Here is a 25,134-nt window from a genome sequence, read left to right on the forward strand (position 1 = left end):
TTTGTCTTGGAATTTTTCTGTCGTTTTATTTTCCAACTATTTAGGCTCTTTTTTGAAATAACCCATCATTTTCACATTATTTTGAAATCTTTTATCAGTAGATGTTTTTATTATTTGGTTTTGATATTTACATACTGACAAATTATTTTCCAGAATGGAAAGATTTAGATTAACCAAAAGTCCGTGTAAATGAATGCCTGTTTTCCTGCACTTTGTCCAACTCTGTGTGGTTGCATTTGGCTTATAAATATTTACTGATTCTGTAGGTGAAAATGTATATCATTAATATAGTAGTTTGTATTTCTTTGGTTAGTGATGAAATAAAAGTCTTTTAGTGTGATTATTATTGATAAAAATCTTTACATTAGCAAGAAAATGATGTTTCTATAATTTAACCTAACTCTCTTTCTTGTCTGTGTGTGACTAGAAAGTTATAACTATTTACTTATACTTTCTTTCAGTCGTTTATCAGTTTTATCATCTCATGGTTTACATTTAACATTTTAGTTTATCTGAAATTTGTTCAATTATATGTTGTGAAATTAGAGATCTAAGTCTATGTAATGCTTCAATTTGAACCAATATTCCACCTGATTCTATCGCTTTTAACATTTTCTAGATCAGCTTATTCAATTATTTATTTTCAAAAACAATAGTCATTTTTCTTCCTTTTCTGGTACAAAAAATAGTTTAATTGTTCTAAATATTTAAACAGCAACATTCTTACAATGCCAATTCCTCTTAAATATCATTTTTGCTGGTGCTAAATGAATTGGTCAAAACTTTCAGAAAACAATTTGAGGAAGTGTAAAAAATTCTTAATTTGAAAATAACTTTATCCCAGTTGTTTTGAGTTTACTCAGTAAATTTATAGAAGGGTAAATATAGAAAAGGCCCTATGTATAAAATTATTTATTATTCAATATTTTTAAATACTCAAATTTTCACCTTTAAATAGATTTTAACATATGTTCTTTAATTTTCAATAAAATTGAGAGCAGTGCAAACCTGCCAAAACTCTACCTACAAGTAACCACCAAAGACATAGCACGTTACAAATCTATTATTTTGCTTTACACATCAGTAATATTTGTTGGGCTTCCCCGGTGGCACAGTGGTTGAGAATCTGCCTGCCAATACAGGGAACACGGGTTCGAGCCCTGGTCTGGGAAGACCCCACATGCCGCAGAGCATCTGGGCCCATGAGCTATAATTACTGAGCCTGTGCGTCTGGAGCCTGTGCTCCACAACAACAGAGGCTGCGATAGTGAGAGGCCTGCGCACCGCGATGAGGAGTGGCCCCTCCTTGCCACAACTAGAGAAAGCCCACGCACAGAAACAAAGACCCAACACAGCCATAAATAAATAAACAAATAAAAATTTAAAGTAATATTTGTTATATTAAACAATGGTATACTAGGGTATAAATGTCTCATAACTTTAACAACTCCCTTAATTGTGAACCGTTCTCTTGACAACTTTTTGTTCTTTTGTTTTTCCAATTTAGCTTTTAGTAAATAAAACCAAAAACAGGTGCTACACAACTTTGAATATTTAAAAAATATTTTGTAAGATAAATTACTTAAAATAGAATTGCTGGTAAAAAGCCTGTATATTTTATGTTTTAATAACTATCGACAATTTTATACTCACAGTCATTTGCCAATTCAGAAAAGTATCAGTTATTTAGTGTTCTCACAGGTGAAAGTTGTTCTAGTCTTTTCATTTGCTTTCTTTCTTTATTAATGAGATTGAATAAATTAAAAAAATTTTATACATTACCTTTTAATTTCTTTTGTTTATTTTTGGTGATTCATTGGCCTTGTCTCTTTAATTTAGATGGTCTGTGTGTCTGCCTCTGTGTGTGAGTATGTGCCTGTAGGTAAATATAATCTAGTTAAGTAGAAAAAAGACGTTAGGCTGGCAGATTGAGAGATACATGGTTATTGTACAAATGTAGACTCTACCCAGTTCTTGAAAGAGTTGGGGTTTTCCTCTATTAGTAAAGAATCTCCTGAGTAATGGGTTATTTCAGTGATACAATAAACTTTATGCCAACCTGATTTGAAATAAAAACTTTAATATTAAATTTAAATAATCAACACTTTGTTAATGTAGTTGTGTTTTAGCCATAGGCTACACATTGTCAACATGATTCATTATACAGAGAATGTTGAGAGGGAAAAACATATCTACTCCTTAATCTGCTCCTTTCAAAACCGGATTCAAAGAGGAAATGAAATGTATAATCTCATTAAAGGGGAATAAAATTATTCTTCTGAATAAGGACTGCAAAGTTGGGAGAGAGATTTAGTCTCTCATTTCCTCCCTTTTTTACCCTTTTAATGTTATACCTAAATGTTTACTTGTACATCAGAATGAAGGCAATTTTCGCTGAGCTGATACAATCACCATGTAACTCTTTTCCTCACATTTCTCTATTGCATAGATATTAAAGAGAGACACAGAAAGATATCAAGATTGAGCTGAAACAATCTAAGTCTTTCCAAAAAATAATGTTTAAGAGTAAGCAAAACAAGGGTATTGTAAACAAGCAAGAGGTAACCTACACAGAACCAAAATTTTCCAAATCTCAACAGAAGCAAAAAATACCCAAGACAAACCAGAGAAGTGTCAAATCAAGTGAACAGCAAGTAAACTACACGGAACTGAAGTTTCCAAGGCCCTCTCACCTTCAGCACAGAAAACGGTTGTTTAGGAAAAAAAGAAAAGGTACAATATTATATATATTTTGTTATTTGCTAGATCTTGATTCTTGGGTTTAGAAGATTACTTTTCTCAAAACCACTATAAAATTGCCTCATTACACTAATTATCTATCTTCAACACTCTCCTTAATTATTTTAGGATATTACCATGGAATTGTTTGTCTCTTAAATAGTCCTTCACTATGTTCATTTCCTCTAAAATAGCATTGATTCAAATTCCTACAGAATTGCATTACTTGTAAGAACTACTGTGAAAATTCTATTACTTTTTTTGTGTTATTTTAAAATTATTTTAAAATAATTCTTGATATTAGTCTTCAATTCAGTTCAATGTAACTCAGTCCCACAACTATGTCTGAATTTGTTCTGTGGGCCTGCTCTGGACTTAGGGTACCTACAAAGATGAAGAAGCAATAACCACTTAGCTTCAAAGAACTAACAGAATTTGTTAGGGGAAAGACAGATTATAGAGAAAAAAAGTATTTTGGCGGTAGAGCTTATATGACTTCATGATTAACTGAAAGTTGGAGGTAAGGTGAGAAATGAGTAGAATAAGATAACAAGGTTTCTAGCTTAAGTGACTAAGTAGTTAATCATCTTACTCACCATTAAGAAAAATAATGTTTAATCCAGTAAAAGTCAGATCATATATGGCATTGAATTGTCTCTTGATCACTTCAGAGGACAACGTCCATAATGAAATTAGATTAAAAGGCTGGATATTCCAGAAGAGGATGGAAATGGGTGGGAAAGACTCAGTAGGTAAGGTTGCAAATAGAGATGATGGGGGTGAAAAGTCTATCATAGAGAAAAGCAACATATAAGGCTTGAGTAGAGGAAGACTCAAGAAAGGTACATACGAAATGCATGTCCATTTCTGTTAAGAAAGAACTGAAGTCAACAAGAAGCTAATAGGGAGGAAATTTGGGTATCAAAGAACTAGGGTTCTCAATGTGGCTGAGAAATAGTTTTATTCAGGATGAACTCATTCAAGAATTAGAAAATGAATGGTTGCCCTCTAAGGGTGAAACACAATGGTCTTAAATTTTACATTTGATGACTTCTGGGAAACGATGGAACTTCATCATTGTTTCTGTTTTCTTTAGGGTTACACCACCGACCTACAGCATGGCAACTGGTGACTGGGAGTCTAGGGATCTTGTGTGTGGTCTGGATGACAACAGTGGGTGCCTCGCTTGCAAACTGTAAGTAATTAAGAAAATAATCTGTTTTTATTAAAATCAGTAACATAATACATTTCAATGATTTGCTTTCAAGACTGATTTTTACGTTGTCTTAATTATTTTATCCTATACAGAACTAATTACTACCATAATTTTTACCACAGTATTTTCTAGCAGAGAAGAACAAAACTGAAAAAGATCACCTGTTCCCACACTATCTTCTAAAAATGGTGGTGAGTATTCTCTCTGTTCAATCCACTTCTAATATTGATCATTGGAACTAAAGGGTTTGCCTTCCTGACAGCCACAAAACTTCGTGAATCATGATAGAAAAATGCTGTTTTATGGTATGGTCAATGTTTTATCAAGGAAATATTAATATTGGGCAAAATAAGAAAGAAGACATAAGAGAATGTGAAAAGACCCAAAGTATTATGTATAAAAGATAATTATTGTTTGCAATTTGATTATTATTAGAAGAAAATGGGATTTAAATTATATTAAGGTGGGGGGTGAGAGAAATGTGTGAAGGGGGTCAAAAAGGCAAAAAGAAAACAAATGAAAAGCAAGGGAGTTGTGTCTCATTAACACTTTTTTCTTTCTAGCTTTCTCTGATGGATATTATTCCTCTAACATTTATGACATTACAAGCATATAAATTTTACATTAATTTTTTTATACATCCAGATACAATAGCCATAATATAGAAAGCTGTTTTTGTTTTCAATTCTCTTTTTTTCACTTATCGCGGGTTTATTCAAATCCTTATCAGTAAATTAAGCACTTAAAAAACAGCAGGGGTGGGGCACAGTGGGGGGGGGAAGAGGAGGAGAGGGAAAGAGAGAACTTTCCTAATTGAGTCTGTTTTTTCAGGAAGTCGGGATGGTTCCCCTCTGTCGTCTTTTCAGAGAAATATTTGCTTTTTCATGAACAGTGTAAGATTCTCAGCACAGATGCATTTGCCAAGAAAAATATCTCTTCCACACACAAAACCCAAAAGTGTAGGGTTCCTTCGTCATTGAGACTAAAGGCATTCCTCATGAGTATTCCTGATGAATAGTCCCTATAAGCAAATAAAAAAAAAAAGAAAATGGAAGGAAATTAAAATAATGGAGTAAAAATATGGAAAGAACTAATTGAAAGTCTTTTAAAAATAAATTCTTTGAATAAAAAAGGGAAAATCTCAATAGATGCAATAAACAGGAGACTAGACCCAGCAGCTGTTAATTTTTTATTTAAATTAGTGATTGCTTTTCAAAACTTCTTGATGTCTCCCAGAAAAAAAATATTAATGCCAAATATTAGCTGTTCATATTGCTTGTTTTTCTTCAATTCACCTAATCTGAAAATAAAAAGCAATCAAATAGTAAATAATTAAGGAAATGCAAATTATGACCCCAGTGAGTTACCACTACACAACCATCCAAAATGGTTACAATTTGAAAGGACTGACAGTAACAAGGACATGGAGTTAACTGTACTGGTGCAAATCCCCAACAATTTCACTCTTAAACATTTAAAAAAGAGACATGAAGAGATATGTCCACATAAGACATGTGCAAAAATGTTTATAGACAATTTATTTATAAAAACTAAAAATTATAAGCAATCCAAAAGTAAATCACCAGATGAATGGATTACAAATTGTGGGTTAGTCATATGATGGACAAGTCAGCAATGAAAAAGAATGAAATCCCTATACACACAACCTGAATAAAACTCAAAAACATTATGTTGAGTGACATAAGATGCAAATGAGTTGATATTGAAGGATTGTGTGTATACGCATTGCATACAAAGGTAAAAAATAATTTACAGTGATGTAAATCAGATCTGTGGTTGCTTGGGTAAAGCAGGTGTGGGGCATTAGTTGGGAATTGACATGAGTTAACTTTTGAGGTGATGGAAATATTCTAAATTTTAAATGGGGAGGAAGTTACAAAGGTATATTCATTCATCAAAACTCATCAAAGTGTGTACTTCAAAACAATGTAATTTATTGTGTGTAAATTGTAACTCAACCAAGTGGATTTAAAAATAGCACAGGAAGACATAATTAAAAGCAGTGAAGCTAACTCTTCTTCCTCTCTTTAGTCCTATTCCTCAGAGGTAAATTCTCACATAGCTTTGTTTTCTACTAATGTTTTCCTAGTCTTTCCATAGTCCTCTTTGGAAATAAAAAGCAATTTATTGTTTTTTAACAATAAAATAAAATAAAATAAAAAAGTCCTATTTCTTTTTTATTTTTACTTCTTATTCCTTTACTACTACTTTAGTTGAATTTCTAGCTTTAAAAGTCAAGAGATGCAACTCAAGCTCTACTTCTCTCGTAGGAAGGAAGAGGTTCAGGGTTACAGTCGACAGGTGGCAGGGAACCAGAGTTGCTGCTCTAATTTCTACCTAAGGGATGGTGCTTAACAGCTCAGGCATCTAAGTTTATGTATTAGTGAAGTTCAGCTTCCCTTTTTCTCCTCATTAGATCCAGATGTCTAGATGGACACAATTTTTTTAATTTAAATTTTAGTTTTACATCTAGGTTTCTGATAAAACAGCGGAAATCATCAAGGGCCAAAAATGGAGAGAAAGCTTGAAACGAGAGAAGCATTCTGACTCTGAAGTTACCACTCTCTGGGGTTATTTCCAGTTTTAATAACTGTACAGTCTGGATTGAACCGCTACAACAGAGACAGAGAATGAGGCTTTCACTTAGCTTGAGCAAAAGAGTTAAAAATTAGTTTCTCATGTAAAGCTTGAGGATATTAAAACAGTTTTTTCTATATTAGCTCAAGTTCTAGTTGACTATACAGACCTTTCTGTAATTTCTTAGGCAGACTCACTTAGAATTTAAGGTTATATTCCCTGTGTGATCCTGGGTTGGTAGGACCCCAAATCATCACAGAGAAAGTACATGCAGATGATCCATCTAAGAAAAGGACACTAGCTCAGGTCCAGATGATTGTCATATATAAAAATTAATTTAAAATACCAAATTGCATAGGGAAAAAGTCATAACAGTACTTAGCTGAGATAACAAAGAAATTAGATGCTAATACATCCAGGTAATTGAAGTATCAGATACAGAATGAAAATTAGATGTCTTTCAAATATGTAAAGCCTTGAAAAGTGGAATTAAAGACACAAAAACTGATATGGAAAGTACAAAAGGACCAAACACAAACTTAGTCTTTTCCTGGATGTTTTAAGAAACAGAGCCTGAGGCAAGGAATAAAGTAATAAAGTTTTATTTGGGAGAGAAAAAATCAGGTCATTGAGGGTGCGTAAACAGTGGGAAAATAAAAACTGAAGTAAAAAAATAATATGTTATGATTCTGGTTATTATTTCATAATGAGCAGCAAAATATCACAGCAAATTGCTCAGAAGTATGTTTCTGTTCTGCATACTAAATTGCTTTTGAATGATTGCAAAAGGAGCCCATGCAGTTGAATAATTAATGGGAGAAAGAAAGAAAAAGAAAAAAAGAACAATTTGTAGGCTGAGGGTGGAAGCAAGATATGAATGAGAGAAAATCTTAAAGAAGAAATTTAAAGTATAATTAATATATGAAAAGATGCTCACTTTCACGGGCAATTAGAAAAAATTGTAATTAAATAATGGTACATTATTTCAAATTTCAAAGATTAGTATAGATTTTTTAAAATATGAAAATTTTAAAAAGTTAGAAAAATGAGCAGATTAAAGGAAGACTCATACACTGTTGGTGAAATTGTGATGAGCAAAAGCAAACATATGCCTTCTCTGTTATACTCTTTACTATTTACCTCAAAGAGAATTTTTTGAGCTATAATTGACATGCAACATTATATTAGTTTAAGGGGTACAATATAATGATTTGACACTTGTATATATTCTGAAATGATCATCAAAATAAGTCTAGTTAAAATCCATCACCATATATTGTTATAATTTCTTTTTCTTTTGATGAGGACTGTTTTTTTTAATAAGAGGACTACTTTATTTTTAAATTTTATTTATTTATTTTTGGCTGTGTTGGATTTTCGTTGCTGCGTGCGGGCTTTCTCTGGGTGCAGCGAGCGGGGGCTACTGTTTGCTGTGGTGCGTGGGCTTCTCAATGTGGTGGCTTTTCTTGTTGCAGAGCATGGGCTCTAGGCATTCGGGCTTCAGTAGTTGTGGCGCACGGGCTCTAGAGCACAGGTTCAGTAGTTGCGGCGCACAGGCTTAGTTGCTCCGAGGCATGTGGGATCTTCCCGAGGCATGTGGGATCTTCCCGGGCCAGGGCTCGAACCCGTGTCCCCTGCTTTGGCAGGCGGATTCTTAACCACTGCGCCACCAGGGAAGTCCTGATGAGGACTTTTAAGATCTACTCTCTTATCAACTTTCAAATATACAACATGGTATTATTACCTATAGTCACCACACTTTACCTTCCCAGAATTTATTTATTTTACAACTGGAAGTTTGTACATATTGACCATTTTCACCTACTTCCCTCACCACCACACCTCACCTCTGGCAACCACAAATCTGTCTGTTTCTATGACTTTTTTTTAGATTCCATATAAGTAAAATCATAGTGTATCTGTCTGACTTATTTCACTTAGCATAATGCCCTCAAGGTCCATCCATTTTGTTGCAAATGGAAGATTTCCTTCTCTTTACGGCTGAGAGTTGGGAGCCTCTGTGCTTCCTGTTCCTGTATATCTGTTTCCTTCTTTAGGTTTGGGAAGTTTTCAGCCATAATTTCTTCAAATACACTTTTCATCCCCTTTTTTCTCTCTTCTCCTTCTGGAACCCCTATTATGTGTACGTTGGCATGCTTTATATTATCCCATAGATCTCATACGTTGCTTTTGTTTTTCTTTCCTTGTCTTTCTGTCTACTGTTCTGATTGGGTGATTTCCATTTTTCTATCTTCTAGATCACTTATTCATTCTTCTGTGTCATTTAGTTGGCTATTCATTGCTTTGAGATTGCTTTTTTTTTTTTTTTTTTTTTTTTTGCGGTACGCAGGCCTCTCAATGTTGTGGCCTCTCCATGTTGTGGCCTCTCCCGTTGCGGAGCACAGGCTCCGGACGCGCAGGCTCAGTGGCCATGGCTCACGGGCCCAGCCGCTCCGCAGCATGTGGGATCTTCCCGGACCGGGGCATGAACCCATGTCCCATGCATCGGCGGGCAGACTCTCAACCACTGCGCCACCAGGGAAGCCCCGAGATTGCTTTTTATCCAGTAATTGAGTTATCTATTTTTGATTGGCTCTTCTTTGTAGTTTCTAGTTCCTTGTTACAGTGATCTGCATTTCTGTTGACAATCTTTCTTAATTCAGTTAGCGTTTTTATTACCACCTTCTTGAACTTGGGGTCTGGTAGGCTGGTGAGCTCTGTTTTATTTTGTTCTTTCAGGGGATTTCTCTTGTTCTTTTGGTTGGGAGTAGTTCCTCTGCCCTTAGATTTCACTTAAATTTCTATGACTCTATGAATTTAGGGGAAACAGTTGTCTATTGTGGTCTTGAAGGCGTGTTTTTATGTGGGAGCATTCCCGTGGAGGCTGTGTGTATTCAGTGTCTTTGGTGTGAGAGCTGCCAGCCACTTCTTTCCTCAGGGTGTGCTAGCCACGATCACCTTGATAGAGGCTGTCATTGGCATTGGAGGATCAAATGCTCGTGCAGGGTGTGAGGAGGGACTTCCTCTCTGTTCAGTGGCCATCATTGCCCTGCCAGGTGCTGGATCTGCTCCCCAGCTGTGGTGTGGAGTGAGCAGGGCTGCGGGGTTTGCCCCTTCGGATTGAGAAGTGTGGTGATGAGGCAGCCACCAGTGCAAGGCTCTGTCCACCTGACTGTTGGCAAACCAACATGTGCACACTCCTTATGAGTAGCATCTAGGCTTCTCCAACCCTTCTGTCTGTCCCAGCAGGCAAGAGGGCTTGTCTCCTTTGTGCAGGACCCAGGACTAGGATGCCTAGATTGTGGCTCACCCTGCTCGCTCCTCAGGTTGAGAGTCCTTTTTTTTTTTTTTTTTTCAGATCCCTCCCAGGGGTGCAGGTCCCGAGCCAATGTCTTTTTTTCCCATCCTACCCAGTTATAGGTTTCTTGCAACTTTGGTTGTGTAGTTCTGCTAGTTTCCAGTTAGCTTTCCATGAGAACTGTTCCACATGTAGATGTATTTTTGATGTGTTTGTGGGGGGAGATGAGTTCCACATTCTCCTACTCCACTGCCTTGATCCCCTTCCCTAACTGTATGTTTTTGATGATTATAAAAAAGATTATTAAAATATGCAAATTGCATATGTTTATTAAACAGTTGAAGTATAAGTTTTTATGAAATTAGTTACTGAATTTTATTCCATATATTTAAAATAATTAATAATAAAAATTTCTGACAAAAGTGCAATAGTTCATTAATTGCTTTTTGTGTTCATATGATTATATATTTTTTAGCCTTTTCAATATGCATATATAATTTTTATTTATTTATTTATTTGCGGTACGCGGGCCTCTCACTGTTGTGGCCTCTCCCGTTGCGGAGCACAGGCTCCGGACGCGCAGGCTCAGCGGCCATGGCTCACGGGCCCAGCCGCTCCGCGGCATGTGGGATCTTCCCAGACCGGGGCACGAACCCGTGTTCCCTGCATCGGCAGGCGGACCCTCAACAACTGCGCCACCAGGGAAGCCCTGCATATATAATTTTAATCACATCAAACAATTGTATAATATTATTTGGAATGCATTTTCCTTGTGGGTACAATTTTATAACAAATTTTTAGTAGAAAAATTCAAAACATGAGCTAAATATTAATTATTGTTAACTATGGTTTGTGTAAAACTTGCCCAGAAATGTTACAAAAAATGCTTGTTTTGCTATCTAATATCCATCTGTAAAACAAACACAAAGATATAGTAATTGTGTTAGTAGTAGGTATTCATAGTACAGAGTACACATTAAATATGTTTACATTTTCTAGAATGTTCCTGTGATCTTTGTTCAACCCACTGGATTGGATTTGGAAATAGCTCTTATCATTTTTCCAACAAATCCAAAACCCGGGCGGAGAGCCATGCTGCCTGTGCAGAGCTGAATTCTCACCTTCTAAAGATCGGTATCAAGGAAGAGCTGGTAGGGCAGACACTTCTGTTTTTTTTGTTATACTATAACTATATCTGGTTTCAAAGCATTAGTGATTGACACCATAATTTGGGAAAACTGAAGGTTCTCAAAAGTGTATGATATTTTCTTACTTTGACTCAATTTTCTTAGGGAGAAACTCCACTTTTTGAACATTTAATGCTAGAAGAAAACCACATTAACAAATGAGATACCTTGAGAAAAAATCTTATTAATACTAAGTGGATGTGGTGCAAGCCCTTGGGAGAACTTTAACCAATAACAGTTGAGCCAGAAAGGAGTGGATTATAATATGCACACATTTCTGGTTTATGATTTCTTTTCCCAATTGGAAATTTTATCCATGCTTGAAATGAAAGGCTGGATAGGTCTCAAAATCAATGAAACCAATAAATCCTGGTTAAGGGAAGATGGCGTCACAGTAACTGAAAGCCTGAGTGTATAGTGTTTTGATAACTGAACTTTTCTGAGAGTATATGACAATTCGTGTGTATGTGCATGTATGTGTGTGTGCGTTACGTGTGTAGGGCACAGAAAGAGCAACCAAGAAAAAGGAAATCATTACGGTTTTTGAGGATCAGTCTGTGGGATTTAATTGGGGGAAAATTTCCAGTTCTTTCTAAATAATATCACCTTTAGGGCCTTTACTTTTTTAACTTTACTGGACTCTTAGGAGAAACTTATGCATAGTTTTAGGCAAGCTGATAAATCCATAAACTTCTATCATATTGGCTTATAATTCTACTTAAATAAACAGGATAGGATTAGATACTGTTCGGTATTTTGTGTTAAGCTTAATATTTTGTAATTAAAGACTGTCAATCTTCAGGGTTTAATTCTTGTTTTGATTAGTTTGTTCCTTTATTGTTTCTCATTTTGTTTGTCCTTTCTGATTTTAAGCTTGAGATAAAATTGGCATTTGCGGATATCACACCTTGCTTTACAATTTTTTTTTACAGATTCTTGGAAATGGAGAACCATGGTTGTCCACATATTGAAGGAAATTATGTTTATGCTTGTAACTGTTCATCTGGGAAAACTTACGTCTGTGAGTTTAATATATAGCAGCTGTTTTCCTAATACATGTTGTGATTGAATCCTAATTAATTAAAGAAGTACAAAATATTCTGTTGCCTTTATAAAATTTTACAAATTATTGTTAAAGTTTTTTTTTTTTTTTTACTGCACTCACAATACTTTAGTTAAATTTTCAACTTTTAAATGCATTAGAAGTGAGGAAAATTCACCACCCACAAATTCTTTGGGAGTGAGTGTTCTCCCTATGAGAGCTCATATTAATATTAATTTATTAAATAAAGTTAGCAAACTGTTTGTTTTAACATCTTTATGGAAGTATAATTGCTTTACAATGGTGTGTTAGTTTCTGCTTTATAACAAAGTGAATCAGCTATACATATACATATATCCCCATATCTCTTCCCTCTTGTGTCTCCCTCCCTCCCACCCTCCCTATCCCACCCCTCTAGGTGGTCACAAAGCACCGAGCTGATCTCCTTGTGCTATGCGGCTGCTTCCCACTAGCTATCTATTTTACATTTGGTAGTGTATATATGTCAGTGCTACTCTCTCACTTCGTCCCAGCTTACCCTACCCCCTCCCCGTGTCCTCAAGTCCATTCTGTAGTAGGTCTGCGTCTTTATTCCCGTCCTACCCCTAGGTTTTTCATGACCTTTTTTTTAATTTTTAGATTCCATATATATGTGTTAGCATACGGTATTTGTTTTTCTCTTTCTGACTTACTTCACTCTGTATGACAGACTCTAGGTCCATCCACCTCACTACAAATAACTCAATTTCGTTTCTTTTTATGGCTGAGTAATATTCCATTGTATATACGTGCCACATCTTCTTTATGCATTCATCTGTTGATGAACACTTAGATTGCTTCCATGCCTTGGCTATTGTAATAGTGCTGCTATGAACATTGGGTTCATATGTCTTTTCGAATAATGTTTTTCTCTGGATATATGCCCAGGGGTGAGATTGCTAAATCATATGGTAACTCTATTTTTAGTTTTTTTAAGAACGTCCATACTATTCTCCATAGTGGCTACATCAATTTACATTCCCACCAGTAGTGTAGGAGAGTTCCCTTTTCTCCACACCCTCTCCAGCATTTGTTATTTATAGACTTTTTGATGATGGCCATTCTGACAGGTGTGAGGTGATACCTCACTGTAGTTTTGATTTGCATTTCTCTAATAATTAGTGATGTTGAGCATCTTTTCATGTGTTTGTTGGCCATCTGTTTGTCTTCTTTGAGAAATGTCTGTTCAGGTCTTCCACCCATTTTTTGATTGGGTTGTTTGGGTTTTTTTGATATTGAGCTGCATGAGCTGTTTGTATGTTTTGGAGATTACTCCTTTCTCCGTTGCTTTGTTTGCAACTATGTTGTCCCATTCTGAGGGTTGTCTTTTCGTCTTGTTTATGGTTTCCTTTGCTGTGCAAAAGCTTTGAAGTTTCATTAGGTCCCATTTGTTTATTTTTACTTTTATTTCTTTTGCCTTGGGAGACTGACCTAAGTAAATATTGCTATGATTTATGTCAAAGAATGTTTTGCCTTTGTTCTCTCCTAGGAGTTTTATGGTGTCATGTCTTATATTTAAGTTTTTAAACCATTTTGAGTTTATTTTTGTGTATAGTGTGAGGGAGTGTTTTAAGCTGGTTGTCCAGCTTTCCCAATACCACTCGCTGAAGAGACTGTCTTTGCTCCATTGTATATTCTTGCCCCCTTTGTCAAAGATTAATTGACCATAGGTGTGTGGGTTTATTTCTGGGCTCTCTATTCTGTTCCATTCATCCATATGACTATTTTTGTGCCAATATCACACTGTTTTGATTACTGTAGCTTCGTAGTATTGTCTGAAGTCTGAGAAGGTTCTGCCTCCAGATTTGTTATTTTTCCTCAGGATTATTTTGGCAGTTCTGGGTCTCTTCTGGTTCCATATGAATTTTAGGATTATTTGTTACAGTTTTGTGGAAAATGTCATGGGTAATTTGATAGGGATTGCATTAAGTCTGTAGATTGCTTTGGGTAGTATGACCCTTTTAACAGTATTAATTCCTCCAATTCAAGAGCATGAAATATCTTTCTATTTCTTTGAATAATCTTCAGTTTCCTTTACCAATGTTTTATTGTTCTCAGTGTATAGGTCTTTCACCTCCTTGGTTAGGTTTATTTCTAGGTTTTTTTTTTGGATGCGATTTTAAACAGGATTTTTTTTGGATGCAATTTTAAACAGGATTTTTTTTTTTACATTCTTTCTGATATTTTATTGTTAGTGCAAAGAAATGCAACAGACTTCTGTGTATTAATTTTGTATCTTGCTACTTTGCTGAATTTGTTTATTAGTTCTAGTGGTTTTTGTGTTGGAGTCATTAGGGTTTTCTACATACATAGTATCATGTCATCTGCATATAGTGACAATTTTGCCTCTTCCCTTCCAATTTGGATACCTTTTATTTATGTTTCTTGTCTGATTGCTATGGCTAGGACTTCTGATACTATGTTGAACAGAACTGGTGAGAATGGGCATCCTTATCTTCTTTCAGATTTTAGCTGGAAGGCTTTCAGTTTTTCATTGTTGAGTATTATATTAACTATGGGTTTGCTTTTATTATGTTGAGGTATAGTCCCTCCATACCCACTTTGGTGAAAGTTTTTTATCATGAATTTTATTAAATGCTTTTTCTGCATCTATCAAGATGATCAGTGGTTGTTGTCTTTTCTTTTGTTTATGTGACATATCACATTGATTGATTTGTATTTGTTGAACCATTCTTGCAACCCTGGAATGAATCTAACTTGATCACGGCATATGATCCTTTTTATGTATTGTTGCTTCAGTTTACTAATATTTTGTGAGGACTTTTGCATCCATATTCATCAAAGATATTGGCCTGTACTTTTCTTTTTTTTTGTAATATCTTTGTCTGATTTTGATATCAGGATGTTGGTGGCTTCCTAGAATGACTTTGGGAGAGTTCCCTCCTCTTCAGTCTTTTGGAATACTTTGAGAAGGATTGGTATAAGTTCTTTGTATATTTGGTAAAATTCCCCAGTGAAGCCACCGAGACCTGGACTTTTATTTACAGGGAGTTTTTTAAAAAATTACAGATTGTATTTCACTTCTAGTGATCATCCTGTTCAAATTTTCTCTTTCTTCTTGACTCAGTTTTGGCAGGTTGTCCATTTTTAAAAACTTGTCCATTTCTTCTGGGTTGTCCAATTTGTTGACATAAGTGTTCATAGTATTTTCTTATGATTTTTTGTATTTCTCTGGTATCAGTTGTTATTCCTCCTTTTTCTTTTTTTTTTTTTGTTTTTTTTATTTGGCTCCTCTCTCTTTTCTTCTTGGTGAGCCTGGCTAGAGGTATGTCAATTTTGTTTATCTTTTCAGAGAAACAGTTCTTGGCTTTATTGATCTTTCTATTGTTCTTTATCTCTATTTTATTTATTTCCTCTCTGATGTGTGTTATTTCCTTCCTTCTGCTGACTTTGGGTTTTTTTGTTCCTGTTTTTCTAATTCTTTTAGGTTGTAGGTTAGGTTGTTTACTTGAGATTTTCTTCTTTCTTGAGAAAGGCCTGTATTGCTGTGAGCTTCCCTTTTAGAACTGCTTTTGCTGTGTCCCATAGATTTTGTAAAGTTGTCTTTTCATTGTCATTTCTCTCCAGGTATTTTCTGATTTTCTCTTTCATTTCATTCTGACCCATTGGTTTTTAGTATCATGTTGTTTAGTCTCCATGTAATCATTTTTTTTTCTCATTTTTTTCCTGTGGTTGATTTCTAGTTACATATGGTTGTGGTCAGAAAAGATGTTTGAAATAATTTCTATCCCTTACATTTCTTGAGGCTTGTTTTGTGTCCTACTATGTGGCCTATCCTTGAGAATGTTCCATGTGCACTTAAAAAAGAGTGTGTATTATGGTTTTTTTGTATGTAACGTCCTGTAGACATCAATTAAGTTCAACTGTTCTATTGTGTCATTTAGGATCTCCTTTGCCTTATTGCTTTTTATGTCTGGAAGATCTGTCCAGTGATGTCAGTGGGGTATTAAAGACTCCTACTATTATTTTATTCCCATCAATTTCTCTCTTTATGTCTGTGGTGTTTGTTTTATGTATTTAGAGTCTCCTAAGTATATTGGCTGCATACATGTTAACAAGCATAATATCCTTTTCTTGTATTGATCCTTTTATCATTATATAGTGTCCTTTGTCTTTCATTATGAACTTTGTTTTAAAGTCTATTTTGTCTGATATGATTATTGCTACCCATAGTTTCTTGTCATTTTCATTTGCATGTGCCATTTATCTTATGGTTTAAGCCTTCTTTTCCTCCCCTTCCCATTGTTTGGTTAGGTGATATTTTTAAAAATTACCTTTTCTTGAACTGCATAGTTTGACTTGGGTTTATATCGTTACATCAAATATTCCTAGTGTAGGGCTTCCCTGGTGGTGCAGTGGTTGAGAGTCCGCCTGCCGATGCAGGGGACATGGGTTCATGCCCCGGTCTGGGAAGATCCCACATGCTGCGGAGCGGCTAGGCTCGTTAGCCATGGCCGCTGAGCCTGCGCGTCCAGAGCCTGTGCTCTACAACGGGAGAGGCCACAACAGCGAGAGGCCCGCGTACCACCAAAAAAAAAAAAAATATATATATATATATATATATATATATATTCCTAGTGTAATATAGACAACTAGTCATGATTGGAGGATGAATTCATGAATGATATAATGAGTAGTTATTTAATATTTCCACCTATGTCATGGTGATACAGTTTACTATTGTTTGTGTTTTATCCTTTCAAGGGGCATTTATTTTTATCAGAGGAAATCTGCAGATTAAATTATTTGTTTAATAAGAATAAAATGGAACATAAGAACTAGGGCAGAGAAATAGAGATGGTATTTTGAAAATGATGGACTTTGTGCCAGGTAGAGTATGGTTGAGAATGTAGAAATTCCTCAGGCTAATTAGTGACAAATATCCTTAAATACTTGTTGAAAATGGGATTATGGCTTTTAGAATTTCTTCCATGACAATAGAAATGAAATAATAATGGATATGAGGAAATAGTGTATGTACTGCCAAGATTTAGCAACTAGTTTAAAAGTAAAACTTGAGGTATTTGAAGTTGCAGTGTTCATGATTGAGATGGAAATAAGATAACTGCAGGGTGGCTAAGCCGCCATCTCCTCAGATCTTGTAGAATGTGAAAACAATTTCTCAGAGACATTTGAAAATGGAAAATCTAAATGACACACTTAGAGGTCCATTTGTCCTTTCAACTGGAGCCCAAAGTCTCCTAGTTTCTGGAGGTTTGTGATGAGGTAAACTGTCTTCAAAATAGCCCATGTGTGAGGGCTTCCCTGGTGGTGCAGTGGTTGAGAGTCCGCCTGCCGATGCAGGGGACGCGGGTTCGTGTCCGGATCCGGGAGGATCCCACATGCCGCGGAGCGGCTGGGCCCGTGAGCCATGGCCGCTGAGCCTGCGCATCTGGAGCCTGTGCTCCGCAACGGGAGAGGCCACAGCAGTGAGAGGCCCATGTACCACAAAAAAAAAAAAAAAAAAAAAAAAAAAGTTTAAAAAAAAATACCCTATGTGTGAGAATTTCCTGTTCAAACCTGAAGTGACACATTGATGAGAAATCAACTTTTTCCACTCTTGTTTCACTCTGAGCCTTCACAGGGCAGTCTGTGGAGGTCACAGACATTTATTCTTGTCCTAGATTTATGTTTTTAAATTTCTTCCTTTAATTTTTTAAATTCTTCTTTAAATTTCTTCTTTCTACCCAGCTATAGCAGGCCTCTTTTATGAGAGTAACCTGACCTCCCCACTAAAGGATGCACAACTTTCTGGCCAACAGAAGGTATGTGTCCCTCCTCTCCTGTCTCTCTACTAGACCACCTCACTTAGTGGGAAATAACAAATGTTAAATGTAATGCAAGTGAGGTACAATTAATATACAACAAAATCAAAGTAGAATATTGGTGTTTTTTTAAAATAATTCAGGGTAAAAAGCAACCATAAAACATGAAATATGTTGGAAGATTTCTCAAAGTATTCAATTTATTGTCTGTAGGAAGTTAGTCAATTGCATATGCACTTGCATATTTGGGTTTATAAATCAATATAATATTAAGTGAAACCCACAGACATCATGGCAGGGAACAATTAGTTTGGGATTTTATAATCAGTAGAAGGTGGGTTTTTTGTGTAATAGTATGTTAATATATATTTTGCTCAACCTTTATAAATAGATTCTTGGAAAGGAATTCATTACATAACAAAAGCCAAACATAATTCCTCATACGTGTACTTAGACTCAATAAAAGCAGCCTGATTTTATAACAAAAATCAGGATGAGGTAGCTTCCTAAATGCTAATTTAAACTTAATTGTAAGTAATGAAAGAATTTTTTAAAAAATTGAACAAACACTGCAAAAAAATGTACCATGCTAATTAAAGACACTCCTGCTTAATAAATTACTTAACAGGGTCTAACTGATATGAATTAGAAATAGTAGCATAGAAATTGTGACTAAAATAATAATTAAAACTGATACTTGTTGAGAACTTATAAGTGTCAGGTTGAGTGCTCAGTGTTACATGCATTGGATATTACCTATTCTTAATTCCATTTTAGATTAGTAAGATAGGTTACTAGATACTAAATAATTTTTTAACAGTCACACTCTTGTAAGTTTCAAAGCCATAATTTATTTCCAGGTCTTTCTGACTACAGCATCCATTGACTGAATTATTAAGTTATGTTATCTGGACTTTTTTATAAGTAATTTTTATAAGTAATTACCATCACTTATACAACTAAAATGACCTTTACTAACTTTGACATCTATAGGATCTTTCTGGAAGTTTGAATTAACAGTGTTCTTCCATAAATTACTTATATTTGTTTATTATTTTGTGGGTTCATATCTTAGCCATTAAGTCAATTATCGATTACTTTTACAAACTAAGTATTTTTTAGTCTTTTTCTGTTGTTTTATTTTCAGTATTGTCTAGGTTATATATAAGTTTAGTGTATCATGTAACATTTTCCAATACATGAAGTATTTCCTCAATTCTTAATGTCTTCTCAGAACTCCTCAACCATTCAAAATAACGACCATTTGGTAACACTTTTCATAAGTAAATGTAAGTCACCAAATAATGTAATTTAGTGTAGGAGATTGTTGTACATGCCAGCATTACACTTTCCCCATCTTTAAAATACTCTATCTTTAACCATTACTGGATTTCAAAATTATCATAAATATAGGTGAATCTCTCTTTTCTAATAAAACATTTTAATTTTAATACAAGCATTATAATGGTGTTAAAATATTTCTGTGGAATCTGAGTAGGATATTATTAGTCATGAACTTCTTTACTCCTCCCTAATTTATTGCTTTTCATTGTTTCAACCAAAAATATATTGTCAAATGTAGAATAACTTAAAAAAAAAAGTATTCTACCATGAGACACTTGTTTAAAGCTCTAAGGAATTTAGAACCAGGCCTTAAGATTGTTCTACTGCGAAGTGAGCACTAGACTCTACCCCGCCCATTTTACTGTACTAGGGATCTCATCTTACATACACCATTCATTCCTAAGTACACTTAGAGCACTGTCTGACATAATTCAGCTGCAGAGATGAATAACCAAGGAGTAACCTGTGCAGAACTGAAGGTAGCCAAGAACTCAAAGAGGCAGCAAATAAAACCTAAGGGCACTAAAAGTTCCATTTCAATAACTGAGCAGGAAATAACCTATGCAGAATCAAATCTTCAAAATGTTTATCAGAATCTTCGAGGGAATGACAAGAACTACCACTGCAAAGGTAAAACATTTAATAGTCACATGATGGAACTGTTCTAGGATATGCAGTTGGAGTACAGAGGTTGGAGAAGGAGTAGGGGATAAGTTCACATATTTTTCATTTTGAGGAACAGAACTTGAAGTTGGAGATGGGATTCTAATGTGAAACTGGAGGACTACTTTTATTCTGGCATTGCTGTAATTTGTAGTCTTTGATCAACAACTCATGAAGCGTTATATATGCTGAAAATGCAAAGGTATATTCTGAGAGAAAGATTATAGTGGTAGAAATGGGCTTGGGGTCCAAGTTTATATATGTAACTCCCTGTTTATGTGGGTTCTCTTGTTTGTAAACTTTCTAAACAACTGTCACCATCACTCTTTTCTCAGTGTTTCCTTTTCTTTCCCTGCAGATTTACCATCACCTCCAGAGAAGCTCATTGCTGGGGTTCTGGGAATCATCTGCCTTGTTTTGATGTCCAGTGTGGTAACAATGATAGTTTTTACTCCCTGTAAGTAGATTTTTGAAAAATTGTAAGGGAACTTTACACTTTAATGATGGTCAGTGCCTCTAAACAGTTCATAATATTATGGAATGGGCATCTCATTAAAATGTATGCATTTAGACTAAATGTGGAATGGTTATTCTGAATTTGTCAAAAGTATACAACACAATAATTACAGAGAGTATGTAAATGTATATTCTGATTTCATAACTCAAAAGCATGCTTTAGGATATTGAAAGATCTTACTGAGAAATACAAATTAATTCTTGAGATTGGTTAAAACAAATACTATAAGAGATGGTGATCTCTTATAGCCTTTAGGCTTTTGAAATATTTTTTCAACCAAATCTTCATTACTTAATTTTTCTTGGTAAAATCAATTTTATTCCAGATTATTCTGATCCTAAGCAATAAACCAAATTTCAACTCAGAAACTACAATCATTATGATTTATTTAGATCAATATTAACTTTTATAATGATTAATTTTGTAGGTACTGCAATACGGGAGCAGAATAACTCCTCTCCGATAAAAAGGCTCCAGAAAGGTACATAATGATTTTCAAAGTTCTGATATAAATACAGTTTGTATTTTGTCTCTATCTTAGGCTAGTGAAAATAAGAATAGATTTTGGGGTTGAACATAAATTACAAAATATGGCAACAAATATTCATAAATAATGATTATAGGAGAGTGTTTCTCCCTATGCAACAATATGATCACCATACCCACTGTTGCCACTGGCTCAAATTTCCTCCCTCTGTAATATGATAAGAGACAAATAATTTTGCTATTCTAAAACAGAGGTTTCATTTCTTGATTTTCAGGACATGTAAAGAGTGGCTATTTCTGTGTGTTTGCTTTATACGGAGACATAAATTGGGGGGTGAGAGACTGACACTCTGTGAATGTATGAGTGTGGTTTGTTTTATATGCACCAGCCTTGAGGGTGCATAGATGTGTTTTATATATATACACACATATATATTTATACCTATGCATATATGTAAGTTAGTTTTCATTTTTTTTAATTCAAATTGTTTTTAGATAATAAATCACAATCTTTCTTCAGAATGTCATTCTGGTCATTGTCCAAAAAAGTGCTTTACATATTCCAACAATTGCTATTGTATTCATTTGGAAAAAAAAACATGGAATGAGAGTGTGATGGCCTGTGCTGCTAAGAACTCTACTCTGCTTTATATAGATAATGAAGAAGAAATGGTAAGATACTAAATGTTGCAAACACTTTGTTAAAGGCTTGATTCAGTCAATATTATATTTGCTAGGATTCACTTGCGGTTTTGTACATATTTGCAGTTTGTTTAAGGCCTATTAATGTTCCATTAAACAACAGAATACAACTTTATGATATTCTATTTATATTTTTATACCATTAATACACGTTTGATAATTTCCAGTTCTTGCTTTTCATAAAAAAAACATGTTTCTACAAATGCTATTATTTTCTAAAATAAACTGTGCTATTTAATTTTACAATATATAAAGGAAAATAAACATATCATGATTTTGCATAGTGATCACAAAATGTATAGAACCATGTAATTGCATATCAGATCGTGGAATAGAAGTTTCCACTTCATAGCAGCCCCACTCCTCTGTATTCTCTCATCACTTCTCCACCCTCCGTGTATACCCACTGTCCTGACTTTTGATATTATAGAATCTCTTTGCTTGGTTGTTGTTTTTGTGTGTGTGTGTGTGGTACGCGGGCCTCTCACTGTTGTGGCCTCTCCCATTGCGGAGCACAGGCTCTGGACGCGCAGGCTCAGCGGCCATGGCTCACGGGCCCAGCCGCTCCGTGGCATGTGGGATCTTCCCGGACCGGGGCACGAACCCGTGTCCCCTGCATCGGCAGGCGGACTCTCAACCACTGCGCCACCAGGGAAGCCCCTCTTTGCTTGTTTTTGAACTTCATATACATGGAATCATAGAGTATGCATTTTTCTTCCTGTCTCCTCTCACCCCCATATGCTATTTTTGCAATTCATCCATATTATTGCATTTATGTGTAGTTTGTAAATTTCCACTGCTCATTATGTAAATATAACATTTAAAATCCAATCTACCCAATGTCTCTGGTTACAGATGGAGTCTCATGCCCTCAGATATAAAGAGGCTTCCTGGGTTCAGTACTTTTAGTCATGGGATCCCCTTCGCTGGTCCCACCTCCACCCCTACCCCCCAACTCTGGTATCTCTCGGTGGAGGGGGAGGAGAAGCCCTTACTCTGGCTGCTTCTTGTTAGCAGGTGTCCTGCTGGATCACCTTGTAAGGCTCACCTGGTGTCGCCCACAGGATTCCCCTCAACACCAAGGAGGAATGGCTAGGCTGGGTGTTGGGAAGCAGCAGGCCTAGGTCACTTTCTTCGGTTGGGTGGTGGATATAAGATGCCCCTAATAGTTGTTCCTTAACCCCAGGGTCGCAAACCATTTCGCCTTTCTCTTTCCACCTTTCAGAGTTCTCCTTGACTTGTGTCTTTCATTAGTTCCAGTGTTTACAGTTGTACTTAACTGGGCGCAGCTGAGAGAAATGAGTCTCTGACTCCTTGTCTGGTCCCTTGGATTCTAGCAACACAGAAACAGAGTGATTGGGGGGTTGATCTAGTCAAAGAACGGTGTGAGCCCCAGGAAACCAAATCTTTGGCTTTCGTGTCACTTATTTTCTCAATTTCATTCCCTTAATTTCCTTCTAAAACCGAAACTCTGAAAAACATAGAGGAGAAATCCATTGATATGGTCACAGTATCCTGAGAAATGGATGTCACAGAATCTAAAATCTTATTTAAAGCCTTGCTATGTTAGTTTTGACAACATGGGTAACAGTTGAATTACATGAATCAGAATTTTCCTTATTAACCTAAGAAAAACAGTGAAACTGCTAAGCATAACTGTTTGAGTTAATTTTACATCAAAAGTACTGACCTTGGTTAATGTATTTGGCAGTATTAAAACTTTGAACTTTAATATATTTTTAGTGTTAGATGAGACTCTTAACACTCATTTTGTTCAGAAAACTAAGGATCCTATGAAAGAACACACTACTTGCCTTTGAAAAATTAATAAAAATCTTTCATGACGACTATTTAAGTGAAAATTCTTTATTTTGGGCTAGAAATTCCTGATGTCCCTATCAATTATGTCATGGATTTCAGTCTTTCGTAAAGGCCGTGATCATCCATGGATGTGGCTAAATGGTTCAACTTACAAACTACGGTAAGTTTTTAAAAATAATACTGTATGGAGGAGGAAAAGATTAAAAATAAAAATTTTAGGAATAATATTAAAACATTTGTTTTAGTTGAATTATAGAAAGATGAAGGAGGATGTTGAAAGTTAATAAAATGTTGATATAGTTATTAAAGAATGGGCTCCTCAATAGCCCATTTCCCTAATAACAAGCTCTTACTAAAATTATATTAAAATATCATTACCCATTTTCAAACTATCTTTTATTACAGTGACATGGAAAATGCTATTGTTTCATGAGTTGTCCTCATATGATATAACAGAATTGTGCATTTTTTTCCATTACAGTATAACAGACCGAACACGTGATGAACATAACTGTGCTCTGCTCTATTCAGATGGCATTAAATCAGACAGTTGTGAGCGTCCCCATACATATAATTGCAAGGATCAGCTTGAGAAAATGTGAGTTTGGATGCTGTTGAGTAACTTTAACTTTTATGAAATGGAAATAATATTATGATTGTATAAATTTTAAAATGAATTATATTGAAATATAATATGCACACCAAAAAGTATAGATATCGTTACTTTTGTGTCTGGCTTTTTTTACTCTACATTATTTTTATGGCCTTCAACCTTTGTAAAAGATCGCATGTTGTGTGAGTCCATTTATATGAAATATCAAGAAGAGGGAAACCTATTCTAGAGGCAGAGAGTGGATTGTTGGTTACCAAGGGCTGAGCAGAGGTAGGATTGGAAAATGACTGCTGATGGTTACTATGTTTCTTCTGGGGGCGATGAAAATGTCTAGAGTTTGTTACTGTTGATGGTTGTAAACTCTGTGAATATACTAAAGAAAAAAAATCACTGATTTATACACTTTAAGTGGATACATTTTATGCCATGTAAATTACACCTCAATAAAGCTGTTTTTAAAAAAAATCCTGGAATTATGTTTGGGATTGTATTTAATCTTCAAAGTAATTTGTAAAGATAGTCATCTTTACAATATTGGCTCTTCCAGTCAATATCATGCTTTATCTCTCTATGAATTAGGTTTTCTTTAAATTCTCCCTATTATATTTTGTATTTTTCTATATTGAGTTCTTAAAGATACATTGGTATTTCACTCTCATGCTTTTGTAAATGACATCCTTATTTGAAAATTTTTAGTAAGTTTTGCTGCTGTAAACAGTAATACAATGAGGTTTACATATTGGTCTTATAGCCAATGATTTCTCTGACTTTATGTATTAATTCTGTCATTTCAAATATATAGTCTTCTGGATTTTTATATAACAGCTCTTGCATTTGTAAATAATCACACTTTATTTCTTCTTTCCAGATGCAATTTTTTTTCTTGACTTATTTTTATAGGCTAGGATTTTATTTTCAATGTCGAATAGAAGGTACAGTAAAGGTTCTATATGTATCCTTTTCTATTTTCGAGGAAAAGCTTTCAGTATTTCATCAATATGAGGTTCATCTTAAGGTTTTTTTCATCATAAGTTTCTCATATGAAAACAGTTCCATAATATTCTCATTTTTCAAACAAATTTT

General features: G+C 35.0%; 1 protein-coding gene across 8 annotated transcripts in view; it reads left to right on the top strand.

Annotated features, from left to right (window-relative positions):
• The first annotated feature begins 2,554 nt into the window (after nt 1-2,554).
• LOC307193637 (NKG2-A/NKG2-B type II integral membrane protein-like) overlaps nt 2,555-25,134 on the top strand; it is a 58,546-nt gene continuing 35,966 nt past the window's right edge. For 4 of the 8 annotated variants that reach the window (XR_013830370.1, XM_079935909.1, XM_079935911.1 and 1 more), the window contains exons 1-12: nt 2,555-2,733; nt 3,836-3,934; nt 4,078-4,146; nt 10,851-11,002; nt 11,971-12,059; nt 17,832-17,905; nt 19,685-19,879; nt 20,271-20,369; nt 20,857-20,910; nt 21,436-21,587; nt 23,498-23,598; nt 23,920-24,036. Coding sequence is in view for 4 of the 8 variants with exons in the window: in XM_079935909.1 (XP_079792035.1) it covers nt 19,693-19,879; nt 20,271-20,369; nt 20,857-20,910; nt 21,436-21,587; nt 23,498-23,598; nt 23,920-24,036 (710 nt within the window). In the remaining 4 variants the exon portion in view is untranslated. Of the gene's footprint in view, nt 2,734-3,835; nt 3,935-4,077; nt 4,147-10,850; nt 11,003-11,970; nt 12,060-17,831; nt 17,906-19,684; nt 19,880-20,270; nt 20,370-20,856; nt 20,911-21,435; nt 21,588-23,497; nt 23,599-23,919; nt 24,041-25,134 lie in introns of all 8 variants that reach the window. The other 4 variants (XR_013830371.1, XR_013830373.1, XR_013830372.1 and 1 more) reach the window with 3 other exon arrangements.

Source organism: Stenella coeruleoalba, assembly GCF_951394435.1.
Source record: "Stenella coeruleoalba genome assembly, chromosome: 11".
Taxonomy (NCBI): Eukaryota; Metazoa; Chordata; class Mammalia; order Artiodactyla; family Delphinidae; genus Stenella; species Stenella coeruleoalba.